Below are 15,587 nucleotides of genomic sequence, written 5' to 3'. Positions count from 1 at the left end.
GTAGCTATTCCGAAGTTTTAATTAAACTTAATTTTTTTTTCCTTCCTGCGGCTCAAGACTTTTTCTACGAAGAAATTTTACGAAAAAAGAACAAGCTCTTTTATCTGACATGAGCAACATCAGGCTCGCACTACTCCGATGTACGGAGTTGCAGTCTGCTTCCAAGAGAGAGCTTGCGTTGCAATGGTGTCTTGATCTCACTACATCAATGTCCCGAGATAAATATCGCTATAGTGGTCTTGTTCCGACTCTTTCACGGGATCGACTGCGCTACATCGCAACCCAGTTACAGCAGTTCAGACGCAACATTTCCAGAACGAATACCATGTTTTTTGAACATAACCTGAAGATTCTGGCTGAGCAGCCATCCTCTTCCAAATTATTCGAAGAAGCTCATGACAAAGTGAAACAATATATAGAGCTAAAAAAGACACATAGCGAAAACGAGCACGAGAACGAGAAAGCCGAACTTTTTGACTACTTGTACAAAAACCGCTACGAAAGTCTAATTGTGAAACTTTTTAGAGATTCAGTCGACAGATTCGCAGGTTTGAAGGAATCACAGTTTTATCAGCTTACGACAATCATTGATAGATATGGAACGCTTGAGGATTTGAACTCTTTTCTTGAGCAATATGGTACCAAGAAGACAAGTCACCTGCTTCGAAGGCTTGATAACCTGAACAAGACGCAAGAAATAAGTGCGATACTAAAGTTCCAAGAATCTCACGATGCCAACTTACTATATCATATTAAAAACTACAGAGGATTATCTTTAGCGCTCACCAAATATCTTAGGCATCAGATATGGACTTGCAAGTCTCTAGAGAAGAAAAAAGCCATGGCCAAGACAACACTGGATATTTTGGGTCCTGAGAATTGTGATGTCCAATTTTTGGCAGAGGCCTATCGCGTGCTTCGCTCTGGGGATTTGAAAAATAGGTATGAGTTGGCAAAGCAGCTGATTGATCCTCACAGAAAGAAGGACATCATCTTTGCCATGCTTTCAGATGCTAGTCCCCTTGAAAGCTGCTATTTATGGGCGAACGAATTTCCTGACATACAACTAACAAATCAAATCCCGAAGGAGCTATACATTCTTAAACACAGATATCTATTCGCTGGAAGGCTCCCGAAAAATTTTGTTCAGCACCTTGATCTAGACCGCGCTCAATTGAACAAGTTCATCAGTTGTCTTATTTTTGGGTACTCGCGCTGGGGTGACCATCAATATGTGTTTGATCTTGTGAAGTTGAAGAGTCAACTCGGGCTAGAAATTTCAATAATTGATCAAGTTGGGATTTTTCTAGCCACTCTGCAACTTGACCAAAGCAATGCTTATAACGCTTTCAAAAGTCTGCCTCAGGAGGCACATCGATATGTTGTCAAAGAGGTGCTCGAGATGCTCGGCAAGGCTAATCGATGGGATGAATTAAATGCTTTTTTCTCTAGTTTGTCTCGATTGCAGTACACCCCTACCCTGGAGGATTATACAGTGATGTTTGAGGCACTCGCTAGTCGTGGAGCTACGGACCCAGTTCTGGAAATATGGGAGATGTTTTTGAGAAGGGGAATGACCCCAACTGATAGAATATTGCAGGCCGTTATTAAGTCACATATAAAGAAACAGGCATATGCTGACTGTTTGCAATGGTTTGCCGCCTATTCGCATTTTAAGATTCCTTTATCACCCAAAGCATACGGCTTGATGCTACAGGCTCTTTCAGGAACGAACGAGCTGGTGGCATGTTTCCAACTTTTGGACGAGCTGACCAAGATCAAAAATGCTGCACTGAAAAGGAACAACTTCTCAGGATTTCTGAGTAATTGTGCTAATGGAGGAGACCATAAAAGCATTGAGACGCTTTTGAGCGTGTATTACCCCAAGTTCGGACTTACGCCAGAGGCTCCTGATTTCACATGGATTTTGAGAGCCCACTTCAATTCACAACGATACGACACTGTGATCGACATATTTAGAAAATTGCAAGATGACAAGTTAGACTGCTACGGTAGTTACGAGGTGGCTCTATTATCAGCATCACGATTGGGAACTTTGCGCACTTTTGACAAACTGTGGGCCGAGTTTTCTGGCAAATACAAGGACGAGCTAAAGGTCGAGTCGTATGAACCATTTTTGATTGCGTACTGTCGTCGCCACAAGTTCAACAGCTTAGTCAAGTTCATGGATGGTTTGAGAGAACATTACGGAAAGTTCCCAACGAAGTTGCTGAACCAGGTTTTCTTTCAATACATGCGAATGGGAAAGTTACAGAACGCTTTCGGTCTAATTGGGGTTGCGCTCTCGAGGGGACTTGAAATTAGCTCCAAGACTTATTCGTTGGTTCTTCAAGCTGGAACGAACTTGGTGAGCAACTTCAATGCTTCCCTTATGGAGGAATTGCTGAACAACAAATCCAAGGACTCTGTGGGATTTGCAGAAAAGGATCTAAGTCCAGCGGCTTTCAAATCGGCTATAAAGTGCTTGTTGAATGAGAACCAGACTCGGAAGGCTCGTTCTTTATTCGAAACGTACATCGAAACATCCAGTTCGTACTTTTTGGACAACGTTCATATCTTGGCCCTAGAGTTGATGATTCTTGGTAAGGAAAACCGGTGGCAGGAATTTGACAGTTGCTTCAACAGATACTATTCCATTGTAAGACAGAAAATTGCTCACGCTCGTCTGAAAAACACAGAGGTCTACGATAAGATGGACGATCTTAATTTTCGTTTGCATACAGGCTCTACCTTGCAAACTTTGGACGAAATCAGGCTGCGAGACAGATCCTTGAAACCTGGAGCGATTGCCCGATATTTGAGGGAAGCAGTTATCGATATCTGGCCTTACCGCTTGAAGCAATTGGTTCATCAAGGCCAGCTGAGAACAATTCCCCAAGCTGTTGAGCAGATGCTGGCTGACGGTTTCGTGCTGAGCAGCTTCAACATTAACGAAGCAGCACTGAAGTTAAGTACGGATCCATCTTTGGTTCATGAAACTGTCAAGTTCATTGAGCGTTACTTACTAAGAGATCTCATGAAACGCGGTAGACACCGTTTCCTTCGGTTGCAGTTCAAAAGTTCAATGACGGTGCCGCCTGCTCCGATCCGCTCGAGCCCCCTGCACTTCCAATTAATAATGATGAATCTCACGAAGCATATCAAGGCTCTGCCGCGATCAGAAGCTCTGGAAGTGTTGCGGTCCCCGGTTTTAGCCAAGAGAGATACCGTTTTACGCCACAGGTCACATATACAAGAGAACTTCAAGAAGCTTAGGGCCAAAGCGATTTTGCAAACCAGTATCGCGAACAAACAAACGCGCATTGAAGCCTATAATGAAATCCGCACAAAGCGCCACGGGTATATTCGCTCTCGAATGAATGAGATCAACGAGTATTCGAGGCTGCTCAATATGCTGCTACGGAAGATTTCGAATTCTGCACTCAAGGCGAAGGGGCAGGAGTTGCAAGAACTACAGGAACACAGCAAAGCTTACAAGGAGAAGCTCAAGCAGCTGCAAAAAGCCAAAGCCGGGCTTCTTGAAGAGGCCAAAAATATTGTGATTGACGTTCGGACAAAATATGACAAAAAACACATGTACAACAAGATGGTCGAGACCCATCAGCAGCAAACATAGCCTGTATATAAATCATTTGCATTCGTTATATTTGTGGGAACTGTAACTGTGTAAATGCGTCTGCTGTACCCCAAATTAGTGGCCCAACATGCGGTTGGATGTTATACTCTAGCTTGAGGGTGGCAGTTCTGTTGTGGAGGTCGGGGTAGTAGTCCCAAACAGAATACTTTGAGCGCACGTCGGACAATTCTAAAGTGCTGTCTTCTTTCGTCCGTATGATTTTGTCCCAAAACACAACTTTGGACACCTCGTTCTTCTTTCCAGGATACTCTCCAACTAAATACACAAACACCTGCTTAGTGTTCCAATTGAAAAGAGACGACAAATCTGAAGTGAGATTGAAAGCCAATCTGACATTTTCTTTCCCCGAGTTTGGACGGCCTCCAAAGTTCCTTGAATATTTCATCGTGTTGACAGCCTTGTTGACCGAAATGTGCGCGGGAATTGATCCATGTTCACTAAAGTGTAACTGAACAAGCCACGAAACAGAAATGACTGCAGCCATCGTCATCACAAGTGTCAAAACATAGTTCGACACGGTCTGTGCTCGTTGGAACAGAGAGAACATTTTTCATAAAATAAGAATTAGGAGCCCGGTAAAAAATAACCAAATCATGCTCGTACCTCTGCTTTTATCATTGGCAGCTGTAGTGTGCATTTTACTGCTTGGGGATCTTCCAGTGTTTCGAAACACTTTCGTCTTCACATTACACTCAAAGATAAGCCATCTTCTGAATTACAGTCTTTCAACGATAAGATATCTTGATTCGCGCTATTGCAATGGAAACTTACAATTCATGGCTCGTTTCGCAGGATGGATTATACCAGCCTTCTACGTTATAGTATACTCCTCAGCATTGTGGCTTTTCGCGAAAAACACATTGCCACTATTACCAAATAGACATCTTATAATAGTCATTCCTTCTGTCCTGGTCAATTACTACACTTTTTCCATGGCTGTGCTACTCGATCCGGGGTCGAAACCAACATGCATATATCCATTTGACGAGATTATATACACTCCTTCGACTTGTCGAACGTGCAAAACTTTAAAGCCAGCAAGAAGCAAACACTGTTCCGTGTGCAACCGCTGTGTCCAATTATTTGATCATCACTGCGTTTGGCTGAACAACGATGTGGGGCACTACACCTATCGCTACTTTTTGACGTTCCTGTTGTCCAAGGTCTGGACGTTTACCTACGGAGCAATTCTATGCTGGAAAGCATTAGCGACCACCCCACGGATGTTTTGGCATACGGTAACGAAGTCCAACTCTGCCAATAAAATTTCTGGAGCTCTTTTTTTATTGTGCATTTTATTGCTGCCATTGGTAGCAATATTCCTCGCAGAACATGTGCGATACATTTACTTGGGGGTCACCACTAACGAGACTGCTAAATGGGAATACATTCGGTACTTATTTGAAAACCGCTTATTGTACAGAGTTGACACTGAGAATGGTTGCAGATACGTGATCGCCAATGAGACAGGATATACCACTTTGGGTGGCACTCAAGTAGATGTCTGTGAACCTAAACTGGTCCATTCCTGGAACGACTTACAAAATATCTATGACAAAGGGTTCAATTCGAACCTCGTTGAACGTATTTTTCCAAAAGCTTTATAATTGTACATAGAATGAATCATTCTCTTTCATGTTCTTGTGAAAGACGCCCTATCAAACTCTCAGCTGTCGTCACACCAGGAATTTCTAGGCTTGAGCGCAAACGTTGGGGAGAAGATTCGCGGCCTTCCAGTTCCTCCATTTGCTGTCTTGTCATATCTAACGACCGCTGTCTATTCGTGTCCAGAGAGTTCCGACTGATCCGACTTCTAAGACGAGCCATGCGGTCAGCATCTGTCATGATACGAGGGTCCCTTTTCACGGTCAAAGAAGGTCTCTGCAGACCATCATGGTTGTAACCACCTGTGAAGTCCATTTCAATTTCTTCCGTAGCAAGAGTATCCACAGATTCGGAAATTGGAATAGGAGATGCGGTTGAGTCCCGGTTTTTCTTGAATAGTCGCTGGAAGACTGACGCACGTTTTCCACCTGTTCCATTGATCGAATCTCTGAAAGGAGAAACAGGCGTATCAGGTAGATGAATAGGAGCCTCCACCAACTGTTCTTTAGTGTAGTTCGAGATTTTTGCTCTATCTGGATCCGTCGGATCATAATCCTCGTGATATTGATCAAAGTCTCCTTTGGCAACGGCTTCCCTGATAATGTCAATATCCTTCGGATACCACAATTTGCAAATGAAGTCATACGCAAATCTTGGCAAAATACAAGTTAAAACACCGGGGAAATAACATGCCCAAAAAGATGGCGTGCCATACATGCGAGCAGCCGACTTATAAAACTCTCCCGAATAAGTAGATGACGACCAAACACCGGTCCAGCCAAACACCACAAGGATCGATAGAGAAATAATAAGAACCGTCAGCCAATCCCATCTGTGAATATGAAACAGAACATACAAGTCGCATGAAGTGGTCGCGATGGTTGCGACCAGGGCGCCAACCAGATATCTGTGATCCAAACTCAGTCCGTTGAAAGTGACAACACTGTTCTTGTAATAGAGGAAGTAAGGGTAAAAGTATGAAATCAACGATTGGTAAAACCCATCCGTCATATACCACCAAAACTTTTCCATTGTCCATTCGGTCCTCAAAATACCAGTTTGGTAAAGCTGAGGCACCAACAAGCAGATATGTCCCGGAACATCTTGGTCGAAAATTCCCATGAAAATGACTGGCAATGAGGTATATGCCAAGTTGTAGAACATCAAATACGTGTATTCAAACAGGTATGTTCCGTCGAAATCGTCGTAAATTCCATACCAAAAGAGGGCCAGCGTGAAAACCACATTTTTGTAGAAGAAACTTGGAATCATTTCTGCAAGCCGTTTATAGGACCATCTTCCATGAACTAAAACCAATCTTGCCAGATATCTGAATTGACCAAGAGCGTAATCTGCCGACATCACAGCTTGCGTTCCTTCTTCACCAGCGATACCAACACCGACGTCAGCGGCCTGAATCATAGCCACATCATTGGATCCATCGCCAATAGCCAAAGTCATGACATCCAGACTTTCCTTGACAAGCTTCACCACTGCAGCCTTCTGTGCTGGAGAAACACGACAACAAAGGACAGCTTTACATTGTTTGCACAACAGTAGGAATTTATACTTCGACTTCTCGCTGAGCGCCAACTTTAAGGCTTCACCATCAATGACCAGGCCAAAGTTTCCAGACGGCAAAGAATGATCTTTCTTGGCACGCTGAAGCTCTTCAAATGAACCTTCCATGTCAAAATGTGTGCTCAGGTACTTTTCAATAAGAGCCAAAACCAGTTTCGACTTGTCCCCAGCCAAAGACTTAACCTCATCTTCGGTGAACAACGATTCAATGTCATCTCCTGATGTCTTGATGACAAGCAAATCCATCCCATTTTCTAGCATATTACAAGAAAAGCCAATGTTGATGGCAGTCTCAACCTTGTCACCTGTCAAAACCCAAAGCTTAATTCCCGCCTTTGCCAAAAGTTGAATTGAATCAGGCACACCATCTTGAAGACGATCCTCAATAGCAGTTCCTCCGAGAAGAGTCAAATCCTGTTCAATGGAAGAAGCAACCTCCTCCATTTTTTCTTCCCTTTGATCCAAAGCGGAAGATGCAACATTGTGTCTGGCTTGCCATTCTTCATATTCGGACCACGTGAGTTCTCTCTGAGCAATGCACAAGGTTCTCAATCCCTCGGTTGCAAATTCTTCTAGGTGGATCGCAGTTTTGTCTAGTAGCTCCTGATCGTTCGATTGACCCAATCTAGAATAAATAATAGAGTCAGCACCTTTACAAATCAGAAGAACAGTTGGCTCTTTGTTCTTCTCCGTTGGAGGAATCTTTATCATAACGCTCATTCTTTTTCTAGTCGAGTTGAACTCCAAAATGTTCAAAATCTGATACTCCTTCTCAACACCTTGAACATTCAAAACCAGACCCTTTTTAGTTCTTCTCACAAACTCAAACCCAACGTTCTTTGCTGTAGCCACAAGTGCTGCTTCGTCAGGACTTTGTGCTTTTAGCTCCATTTTTCCTGGGTATTTTTCTGATGGCTCAGTTAAAACACTGTGACACAGAGCTAGTGCAAGCATAAAGTGTTCCAAAGCCTGTTTTTGGGCGATTCCAGAGTTTCCTTTCAAGTCTTCCGCGAATGGCTTCGAAACGAAGGTCAGCTCATCTCGGACATCTTCTGATAATTTTCCTTGATTGATGACTCTCAACATATTTATCATTTCGACCTTATCCTTGGCAATCTCTTCTTTCTCCCTGGCAGCCTCTTCTTCGACGTCAATTCCTTGACGTCTTCTAATACCCGCATAAGCTTCAGTATAAGCCCGCCCATACGTGAGACCATTTATTGTACATTTTTTGAATTCCATCACATTTTGCGTTAAAGTACCAGTTTTGTCACTGAAAATGTACTCAATCTGACCGAGATCATCAGAGATATTCCAAGACTTTGGGGTACATGGATAGTCCAGCTTCTCATAGTACATGTTAACATCTGAATAAATGAAAAATGCCTGTGCTGTTTTGATGATCTCAATAGAGATGTAAAGAGAGATCGGGACCAAAGATTGATATAAAATCAGCGCAACGAAAAATCCAAGAACACCATTTGCAGCCGCCGAACCCGCAATAGTTCCATATTCAAAATAGTTCCTTATGGTGTTCGGTTTGTGGTAGTAAATTCCATTAACCAAACCACTGACAAAACATAGAAGGAAAAGCAAAACAAAGTTGAAGATGACACAACCATTCAGTTCACGAGAGATTCTTGATCTTTTGGAAGGTGTTACGCCAGAGTTCATCATAATTTTGGTATCGTCACCGGTAAAGACAACCAATCCAACAACCCATTTAGTATTTCTCAGTGTACAACCACGAAGGAGCATGTTATTGATTGTAACAGGCTCATTAGACATTTTGTTGGTTTCATCTCCAGCAACATAATACTTTAGGTTTCCTTGATAATTGTACAAGTTGGCTTTCGGTCCCTCGCTCTCCAGCCAAAATTTGCATCTGGCTAAATCATTAACGGATTTGATTGATGCCGATGAGCACTTTAATGCCTGCTTGACTTTCAAATTAGTTTCACCGTCCAAATTTTTGGTCTCCGTATAACAAGCGCCATCAGCATCAGAAGTTGACAAAATCAAAAGATCAACTGGTATCGATTCATTAGCTTTGATCTTAACAATATCACCCACGTGAACATTTTTCCAATAATCTTTTTTGAAAGTTGGATTCAAATTATTGTGACTCGTGGATGAGGGAGGAGCTGTAAATGGCTCAATTCTGGTCGAAAACATATCTCCTCCAACTTCCTCATTCTTGTCCGAAAATGGATCTGCTGCTGCATCACTAGTAAGCGATGCTGAGCTAGCAGCATGGTCGCCTTGAAAACTTTTCCTGTAATCGAAGCTATCTATCGACTTTCTAATATCTGCTGGATCGTCTCGAAGAGGGTCTATGGTTTTCTTGCCTTTGACTTTATGGATCAGATCCAACATACGGTGAGACGAAAATTTCTTTATTTTCCTCCACAAGCTGATATGCTCCCCATTAAAATTAGGATTATCCATGCCCTTCAAAATGTGAGTGACTTGGTTGTTGACCTCAAGGTCCAAACCTGTACGTCTTGAATCTTCAAGCGCATCTTTGAATGCCGTAATAGCCACAATAACAATCAGTGGAACGGCTGATAATGCAGGGCTGGGAACTCCAAAAATCTCAAAGGCTCCCATTATAATCATGATCAAGAAGTAGATGTTAGCGACATTTTCAAATTGGTAGTACAAGTTTTTAGGAACGAATGTCAGTGGTGTATACTTGGTGGTCCGAATCTTGTTTCTTGTGTATTCCGGAGGATTGCCATCACTGTCCTTTTCGTTGTCCGGCAAAGCAAGGTTCCAATAGATGTTCCTTTTTTCTGATGATCGATCTTGACTTCCATCATCGTTATCGTCGTCTCTTTCAGTAGAATCTCCGCCGCTAAACATTCTCCGGCCCGGCATTTTCTTCGAGATACTCCGCTTGAACGTTTTATTTCTCGACAGGGGGTTTCCGTCCTTACGTCTCTGCGTACCCCATCTGTGTCTCTTGATGGCCGTGCTATTCGACCGTGGCAAATCGCCTACATAATCGTCCTCTTCTTCATCGTCCTCGCTTCCCTGACCCTCAAATCTAACATGCGCATCCTGCAGATTGACCGTAGAGAACTTTTTCGAATCGGACTTCGTCATTCCGAACACATCATCTTCGTACTCATCCGCAGTATCAAATGATGTGTCCTGGAACTGCGAGCGTTGCGACATTTTGGAACCCGACCTCCCACTAGGAGGGGCCGTAGAACGTGGTGTATTTGTGATAGAGCTTCCTGGGACAAACCGGAAGTCTGCGTCATCAGCTGTAAACTCATAGCTATCCTCAAAGGGACTTCCCACGCTATTATCAGGATCTTGTGACATGGCTTGTTTATCAAGACAACTTCCTGGATCAAATTGATCTGTCCTTACCAAAGCCTGATATTGCCTGGTACTTTGAAGTTTGACAGTTATTCAAAAGATGTTCAATTCCAATCCCTAAAATGGTTGGACAAGTAACAGAGCTTCTTCTCCGAACAAAGACCAAAATTCAGGCTCTTGAACAAGGATTTCCTAAAAGTAAAGTGGCCCTTGCAAAAAAAAAAAAAATGGACCTCCTGGGGATCCGCACCTACTTTGTCCGGGCCGAGCGAAAAAAGAAAATTAGCCTGTATTTGTAATGAACAAAATAAAGCTCTGACCGACAATCTAGGTATCCATACGAATGTAAAGACATATAATGATGGCCCCGATGCTCCAAGAGCGAAAGCTTTGCAAGCTATCATCAGCCTTTTGCTTGCAATCTTTTTTTCTTGCAAATAGCCGAGCAGACGCGTTCATGTTTGCGTTTCCAGTGCTCTCCGGTGCCACATTTGGGGTTCGATAGGTCACTTAGCTGATGCAAACTGTTTCCATCTCTTCCGACGTATTGATCACCCTGCATTCAGCATTTAAGGTACCTCATGGAGCGCTCTGTTATCCGACGCGTCGGTAGTCGCATTTGAGATTTTTTAGTGCCCTTGTTTCTCATAGGGATATTACTTGTGTTTAAGTTAGTTTGGCGTCGTATACAGATTTTATGAAGTCCGAAATCTAGTCTAATTGCATATGGATCGATATACTCAGAGGCACGAAGGCTCTTCAATAGACATTCCATGTTACTCTTTTACAGCGTTCAAACTCCGATATGGTACTGCAAATGGGCTGAATAGAACTACAACTATTATATCACTTGGATCAGTTCCCAGATCATGGTTGCTTTATAAACAATCTGCTTTGTTATCAACTTTGCACAATATAGGTAAGAGAAGTGATGGCTCATTGACAAAATCTACTGAAATGTTCGACAACGTTGCTCGTAATTTTGGATTCAGATCGAGTCGACAGGACTCAGGCAGATCTTCCTCTGGTATATCCAATGTCTTGTCTGAGGAGACTCAGGTATTGGAAAACTCAAGGTCAATGAGTTCAGATTCGATAACGACCCACGATCGTCCAGAGGGGAGCCTGACAGACTTGACCAGACAACTACGGCCAAAGAACAAAAATGATCATAGCGCTCGTGGTGATGATGAAAGAAATTCTGGTTCTCTTTTTGGCAAACCACGTACCCGGAAACCCAGTAATTACAAAGATCTTACCAAAACCCTTGGATGGTCCAATGATGACTTCTTAGTATTTAATGAGAAACTTTCTTCACGTTCTAATATGGAGAATGATGAGGCGAAGAATGACAAACAAGATCTATACTCACACAATCATTTATATCATGACATTGCAAAAGCGCGTATCATGGGTAAAGAGGTTCGAAATGCAGAAGGCGTTTCCTCCAATGCCTCTTTTGTTACCGCTAATGAGTTTAGTGATTCAACATCTCCGGTTATACAACCACAAGATTCCGGCTCACAAAATGGTTCCGATGAAACTATACTTGGCTCATCTGATACACTAATGGTGTCTCAAAGGCAAAGTGGTAGAGAACCACCTGTTGCGCTCCCTATGGTGAAATCAGTGACTTTCTCTTCATCAACTAAAAAAACCCGCTCTTCCAAGAAGAAGAAGACCATTGAAGTAGAGCTACTAGATCCTGAGGAGCATGTTGGAGTTTCAGATATAGATGATCAACAGCAAAGCCACTCCCACTTTAGAGATTTTTATGAGCAAGTGAATGATGAGATGATTGCCATTTTTGACAAACTCCGGCATAAGACTGTCGGCGCTCGCTATAGGATCAATAGTGAATATTCCAAGATAGAACAACGGCGAAAGCTGAAAAGAATGTTTCAAGAATTCTCAGCAGGCAATATTGTTAAGATGGAGAAGATGCTTGTAACAGTCATCATGAAGGAGACAAAATATGAAGCCGAAGGTTCCTCGAGGTTAGTTGAGAAATGGAAGGAGTATATTGTTGTTGCACGTTCGACAGGTAATCATGAATATCCTATCGTGCTCCAATTCTTTAAGAAAAGAAATATCCGTTTTGTCGACCTTGAAGGGATTACCCAATTCGATGATGACGATTCCGTGTTCGATGATGTCTATTTAAATAAGTCGGCCAAGTCTCTGCCTTCACATTTGGAGTTTGATCTCCTATTGTCCATCTCTGATACGAGAATCAGATTTCGAAATGTCTTGGATAAAACGATTTCGATCTCTAAGATAACGAGAAAGCATAGAGATTTCGAGTATATCCTTCTTCCCCAAACTCAGTCATCTGCTATTAGATGGCTAAGCCTTCTCAACACAGTTTTGAAAAGTCGATCAAGAGAAGAGCAGAAGACCCTTTTACTCAAGATTCCAGATATTGATTTGTCGCTAACAATCAAAAACTTATCGAGCTATCTGCGCGCTGAAGATTATTGTATCAAGGAAGATGACTTCAGAATTGAGATGCTAGAAAAAGGATATAGTATTCCGCGCTCAAATGCTTTTAACAAACTTGTGGATATAATAGCTGCTCAGTTACTGATATTGAACGATAAAGGATGCCTTCCCCCAAAAGGAAACGTCTTTATCAATAGTTTGCCATATAGGAAACATCTTCTGGCTTTTGCGACCAAGAAATACGATCGTTTGGAGTGGATGCTTGGTGAATCTGAAAAATTACTTCAAGCTACATGGCTGCTTCTCAATAATACTCATGACATAGAATTGAGAGAGTTAAAACACGAACCATTAATGCTGATGAATGAACCCATGGTGGAGCCGAGACCAGTGGAAGGATTTTTGGTTTGCTTGTCTAACAGGGGCGGAAAGCTCAAGTCTTCTTTTGGCCGAAATTACTATAAGCTGCGTTACTTCAGCAGCTTTGATAATATTCTCATGTTTCAAGACTTTCATACTGCAGTCCCTCCTTTTGAGGATTCCATGACTGATATAATGAGCCCTTTGGGGAAAGTTTTGGATGAGAAAGAATTGGCAGAAAAGGTGCATGGTAGAGGCTTACATTTCGAAAAAAGTCCATTTCCGTTGAATCCTTCTAATCCATCTCATATAGCTTGGTTGAGGCCAGGCATTTCGAAGGAAGAGTTTGAAAAGCGAGATATGGATGCCTTATATGAAGCTGAAAGACGGGCGTCCACTATTGTCAATTGCAAAGGAATCATTGACCTGTGCAACGTTTCCGAAATCAGATGCACCCCCACTTCTGACGTTTCAAATGTTATTCGGTTGGCTGGCTCGCTTGCATGGGGATATCAGCAAAGCAGATTGGATGACGAAAACTATGTGGACTCTGTTTTTGAGCTCATATTGAAGTCTGGCTGTAAAATTCGGCTTCAGGCTTGTAATAGAAGAATTAGAGACCAATGGGTCTTCAATCTGCTTCAGCTTCGAGAGTATTGGGTGAAGAAGAAGCAAGAAGAGTTGGAACGCATTATCAATCTACGGGAGAAAAATATTATTGCTGCCAATCTCCCAGACGACAAATACGAATCAGTCTTAACTGTTGACGACAATCCAAACAAATGGGAGCTTTCCAAAGCGCACACGGATCCATATCTTTATAATATATCATCTTGGTCGATAGACAAGCCTTTGATGATGAGTGGAGTGCTATATCAAAAGAGAAAGAAACACAAGAGCTTCAAAGCGTTCTTTGTTGTGCTATGTCCGGGATTTCTTGTGCTTTATGATATGTTCAACAGAAGTTTCAAGTCTGGAACTATCAAGCCCACTGCGTACTACAAGCACTATACGACAATTAGCCTAGGAAACTGCTATGTTTTTTGCGATTCTTCAAATGATCTTGATGTTTCGATTCGCGATTCCACATTGAGTAGAGTTGCCCCCGGAAGTCACCAGGTTCCGCGAATCTACTCTGATGGATGGAAAAGCAGCGAGGACGAACATTGTCGCCGATTTACAATATGGTTTGGATCCAAAAGAGTCATGATGAGAAATAACAACTCAAAAAATGTAATTTTGAACGATCCCCACCTTGACTCCTCTTCCGACGAAGATGAGGAAACAGTGGACAAAACCGATAAAATCAGTTTGCATGACCGGGGCAAAATGCTGAAGACTGTGTCCCGCCTAGGAGTGACCGGCCATAGCATGGTATTTCTAGCTAGATCGCGGATTGAACGAGACCTATGGGTGACCAAGCTTCTCAATGAGGTTGAGCGATTTGGTCTTGGTGACGAGGAAGAAGTTCAGTTTTCTTAATAAATATTGCTGCAAATTAACGATCACGATTTATACAGCTTTCCAAATGTAGCACATTTCGTCCCATCCTACGCTAGCAGCAAATCCAGAGCCCCAAAGAGACCAGTCACAGCCAATGACAAACTCCTTATGCTTATCGAACGTCTTGAGTAGAGATCGACCGTGCCATAATCTATTGTTCATGAACCGCGCGTTATTATCGGTCTGATCTTTCCAAACCCGGCATGTCATGTCATACGAACAGCTGAGCAAAGTGTCCGAGTAGTGTGGTGACCAGCTGACTTTGCGAACAGCAAAATCGTGCCCTATGAATCTGTTGACAGATGATGGTCCAGTCTTGTTCGCCGTCCCCAGAACATGATGCTGGACATTTGGAATCATGCGGAGATCCCAAACTTTTATCGATTTGTCCACAGAGGCTGTCGCAATGACTGTTGGTCTGTATTTGTTGTAATCACAAGACAGCACTTCCATGCCGTTATGTGCTATGAAATCAATCTGCAAGGGCTGCGGCGCCCTGATATCCCAAACGTGACAGTGTGAAGATGAGCTCACAGAAACCAGCTGTGACGGTGTGTGGGGAGAAAACGTAGCCTGGTACATGCAATCTGCGGGATGCTTTCCTGTTTGCTTGGTGGAAAGCGGGACCAAAGGTCCGTCCACTTTGGGCGAAGAATCCGTCGATGACACTAGTGTAAGCATGGACTGCTGTCTGTTTGGTGACCAGACTTTGATCGTACCGTCCCATGACGAGGAGCAGAAAATTCCTTTGTCTACCATGTTCCAATAAACGGAAAAGACCTCTCTGGTATGCTCTTGGTATCTTTGAATGGGGAATCTTTGCAGGGAAATGTCAAACAAAGAAATGGAGCCATCACCAGCACATGTCAGAACCTGGTTTTCGTGAATCTCAGACCACGCCACGTCGAACAAACCGTCTTGGGTCTCAAACTCTGTATCTTGCACCACCATGCCATTGTCTTGAATAGACAATATGACGAGTTTTCCATTCCCCACAAGCCCATAGTTGGCTGCAGTGGCTACTGCAAGCTTGTTGTCGTAGAAAGGGGAATATTTGCACGCGTAACCATTATATCCCGTAGTCCTGTATTGGAGCATGAACCGTTTT

The 15,587-nt window shown here is 42.8% G+C and overlaps 5 protein-coding genes across 5 annotated transcripts; 2 read left to right on the top strand and 3 right to left on the bottom strand.

The window, feature by feature from the left end:
• Positions 1 to 325: 325 nt before the first annotated feature.
• Positions 326 to 3,637, top strand: OGAPODRAFT_10895 (uncharacterized protein; the record flags this gene model as incomplete). The annotated part of the gene is made up of 1 exon (XM_018353253.1): positions 326 to 3,637. The coding sequence occupies one exon, from the start codon at positions 326 to 328 to the stop codon at positions 3,635 to 3,637; it is 3,312 nt and encodes a 1,103-aa protein (XP_018212998.1).
• On the bottom strand, positions 942 to 4,205 carry OGAPODRAFT_91816 (uncharacterized protein; the record flags this gene model as incomplete). The annotated part of the gene is made up of 1 exon (XM_018357041.1): positions 942 to 4,205. The coding sequence occupies one exon, from the start codon at positions 4,203 to 4,205 to the stop codon at positions 3,663 to 3,665; it is 543 nt and encodes a 180-aa protein (XP_018212997.1). The 3' UTR covers positions 942 to 3,662.
• Positions 4,206 to 4,306: 101 nt separating this feature from the next.
• On the bottom strand, positions 4,307 to 10,180 carry OGAPODRAFT_15144 (uncharacterized protein). Its single transcript, XM_018353526.1, has one exon. The coding sequence runs from the start codon at positions 10,022 to 10,024 to the stop codon at positions 5,282 to 5,284; it is 4,743 nt and encodes a 1,580-aa protein (XP_018212996.1). The 5' UTR covers positions 10,025 to 10,180; the 3' UTR covers positions 4,307 to 5,281.
• A 3,311-nt stretch (positions 10,181 to 13,491) lies between these two features.
• Positions 13,492 to 14,475, top strand: OGAPODRAFT_15143 (uncharacterized protein; the record flags this gene model as incomplete). The annotated part of the gene is made up of 1 exon (XM_018353525.1): positions 13,492 to 14,475. A coding segment is annotated over one exon (967 nt), but the record flags the coding sequence as incomplete, so codon positions are not given.
• A 13-nt stretch (positions 14,476 to 14,488) lies between these two features.
• OGAPODRAFT_22633 (PTS2-targeted peroxisomal matrix protein import) lies at positions 14,489 to 15,577 on the bottom strand (the record flags this gene model as incomplete). Its single annotated transcript, XM_018355219.1, has 1 exon — positions 14,489 to 15,577. The coding sequence occupies one exon, from the start codon at positions 15,575 to 15,577 to the stop codon at positions 14,489 to 14,491; it is 1,089 nt and encodes a 362-aa protein (XP_018212994.1).
• Positions 15,578 to 15,587: the final 10 nt, after the last annotated feature.

Source organism: Ogataea polymorpha, assembly GCF_001664045.1.
Source record: "Ogataea polymorpha strain NCYC 495 leu1.1 chromosome Unknown OGAPOscaffold_1, whole genome shotgun sequence".
Lineage (NCBI taxonomy): Eukaryota > Fungi > Ascomycota > Pichiomycetes > Pichiales > Pichiaceae > Ogataea > Ogataea polymorpha.
This window is presented reverse-complemented; position numbering and strand designations above follow the sequence as displayed.

Bases quoted from the DNA above. Each gene is read 5' to 3' on its own strand.
- OGAPODRAFT_15144 (XM_018353526.1), bottom strand. From the start codon at position 10,024: ATGTCGCAACGCTCGCAGTTCCAGGACACATCATTTGATACTGCGGAT.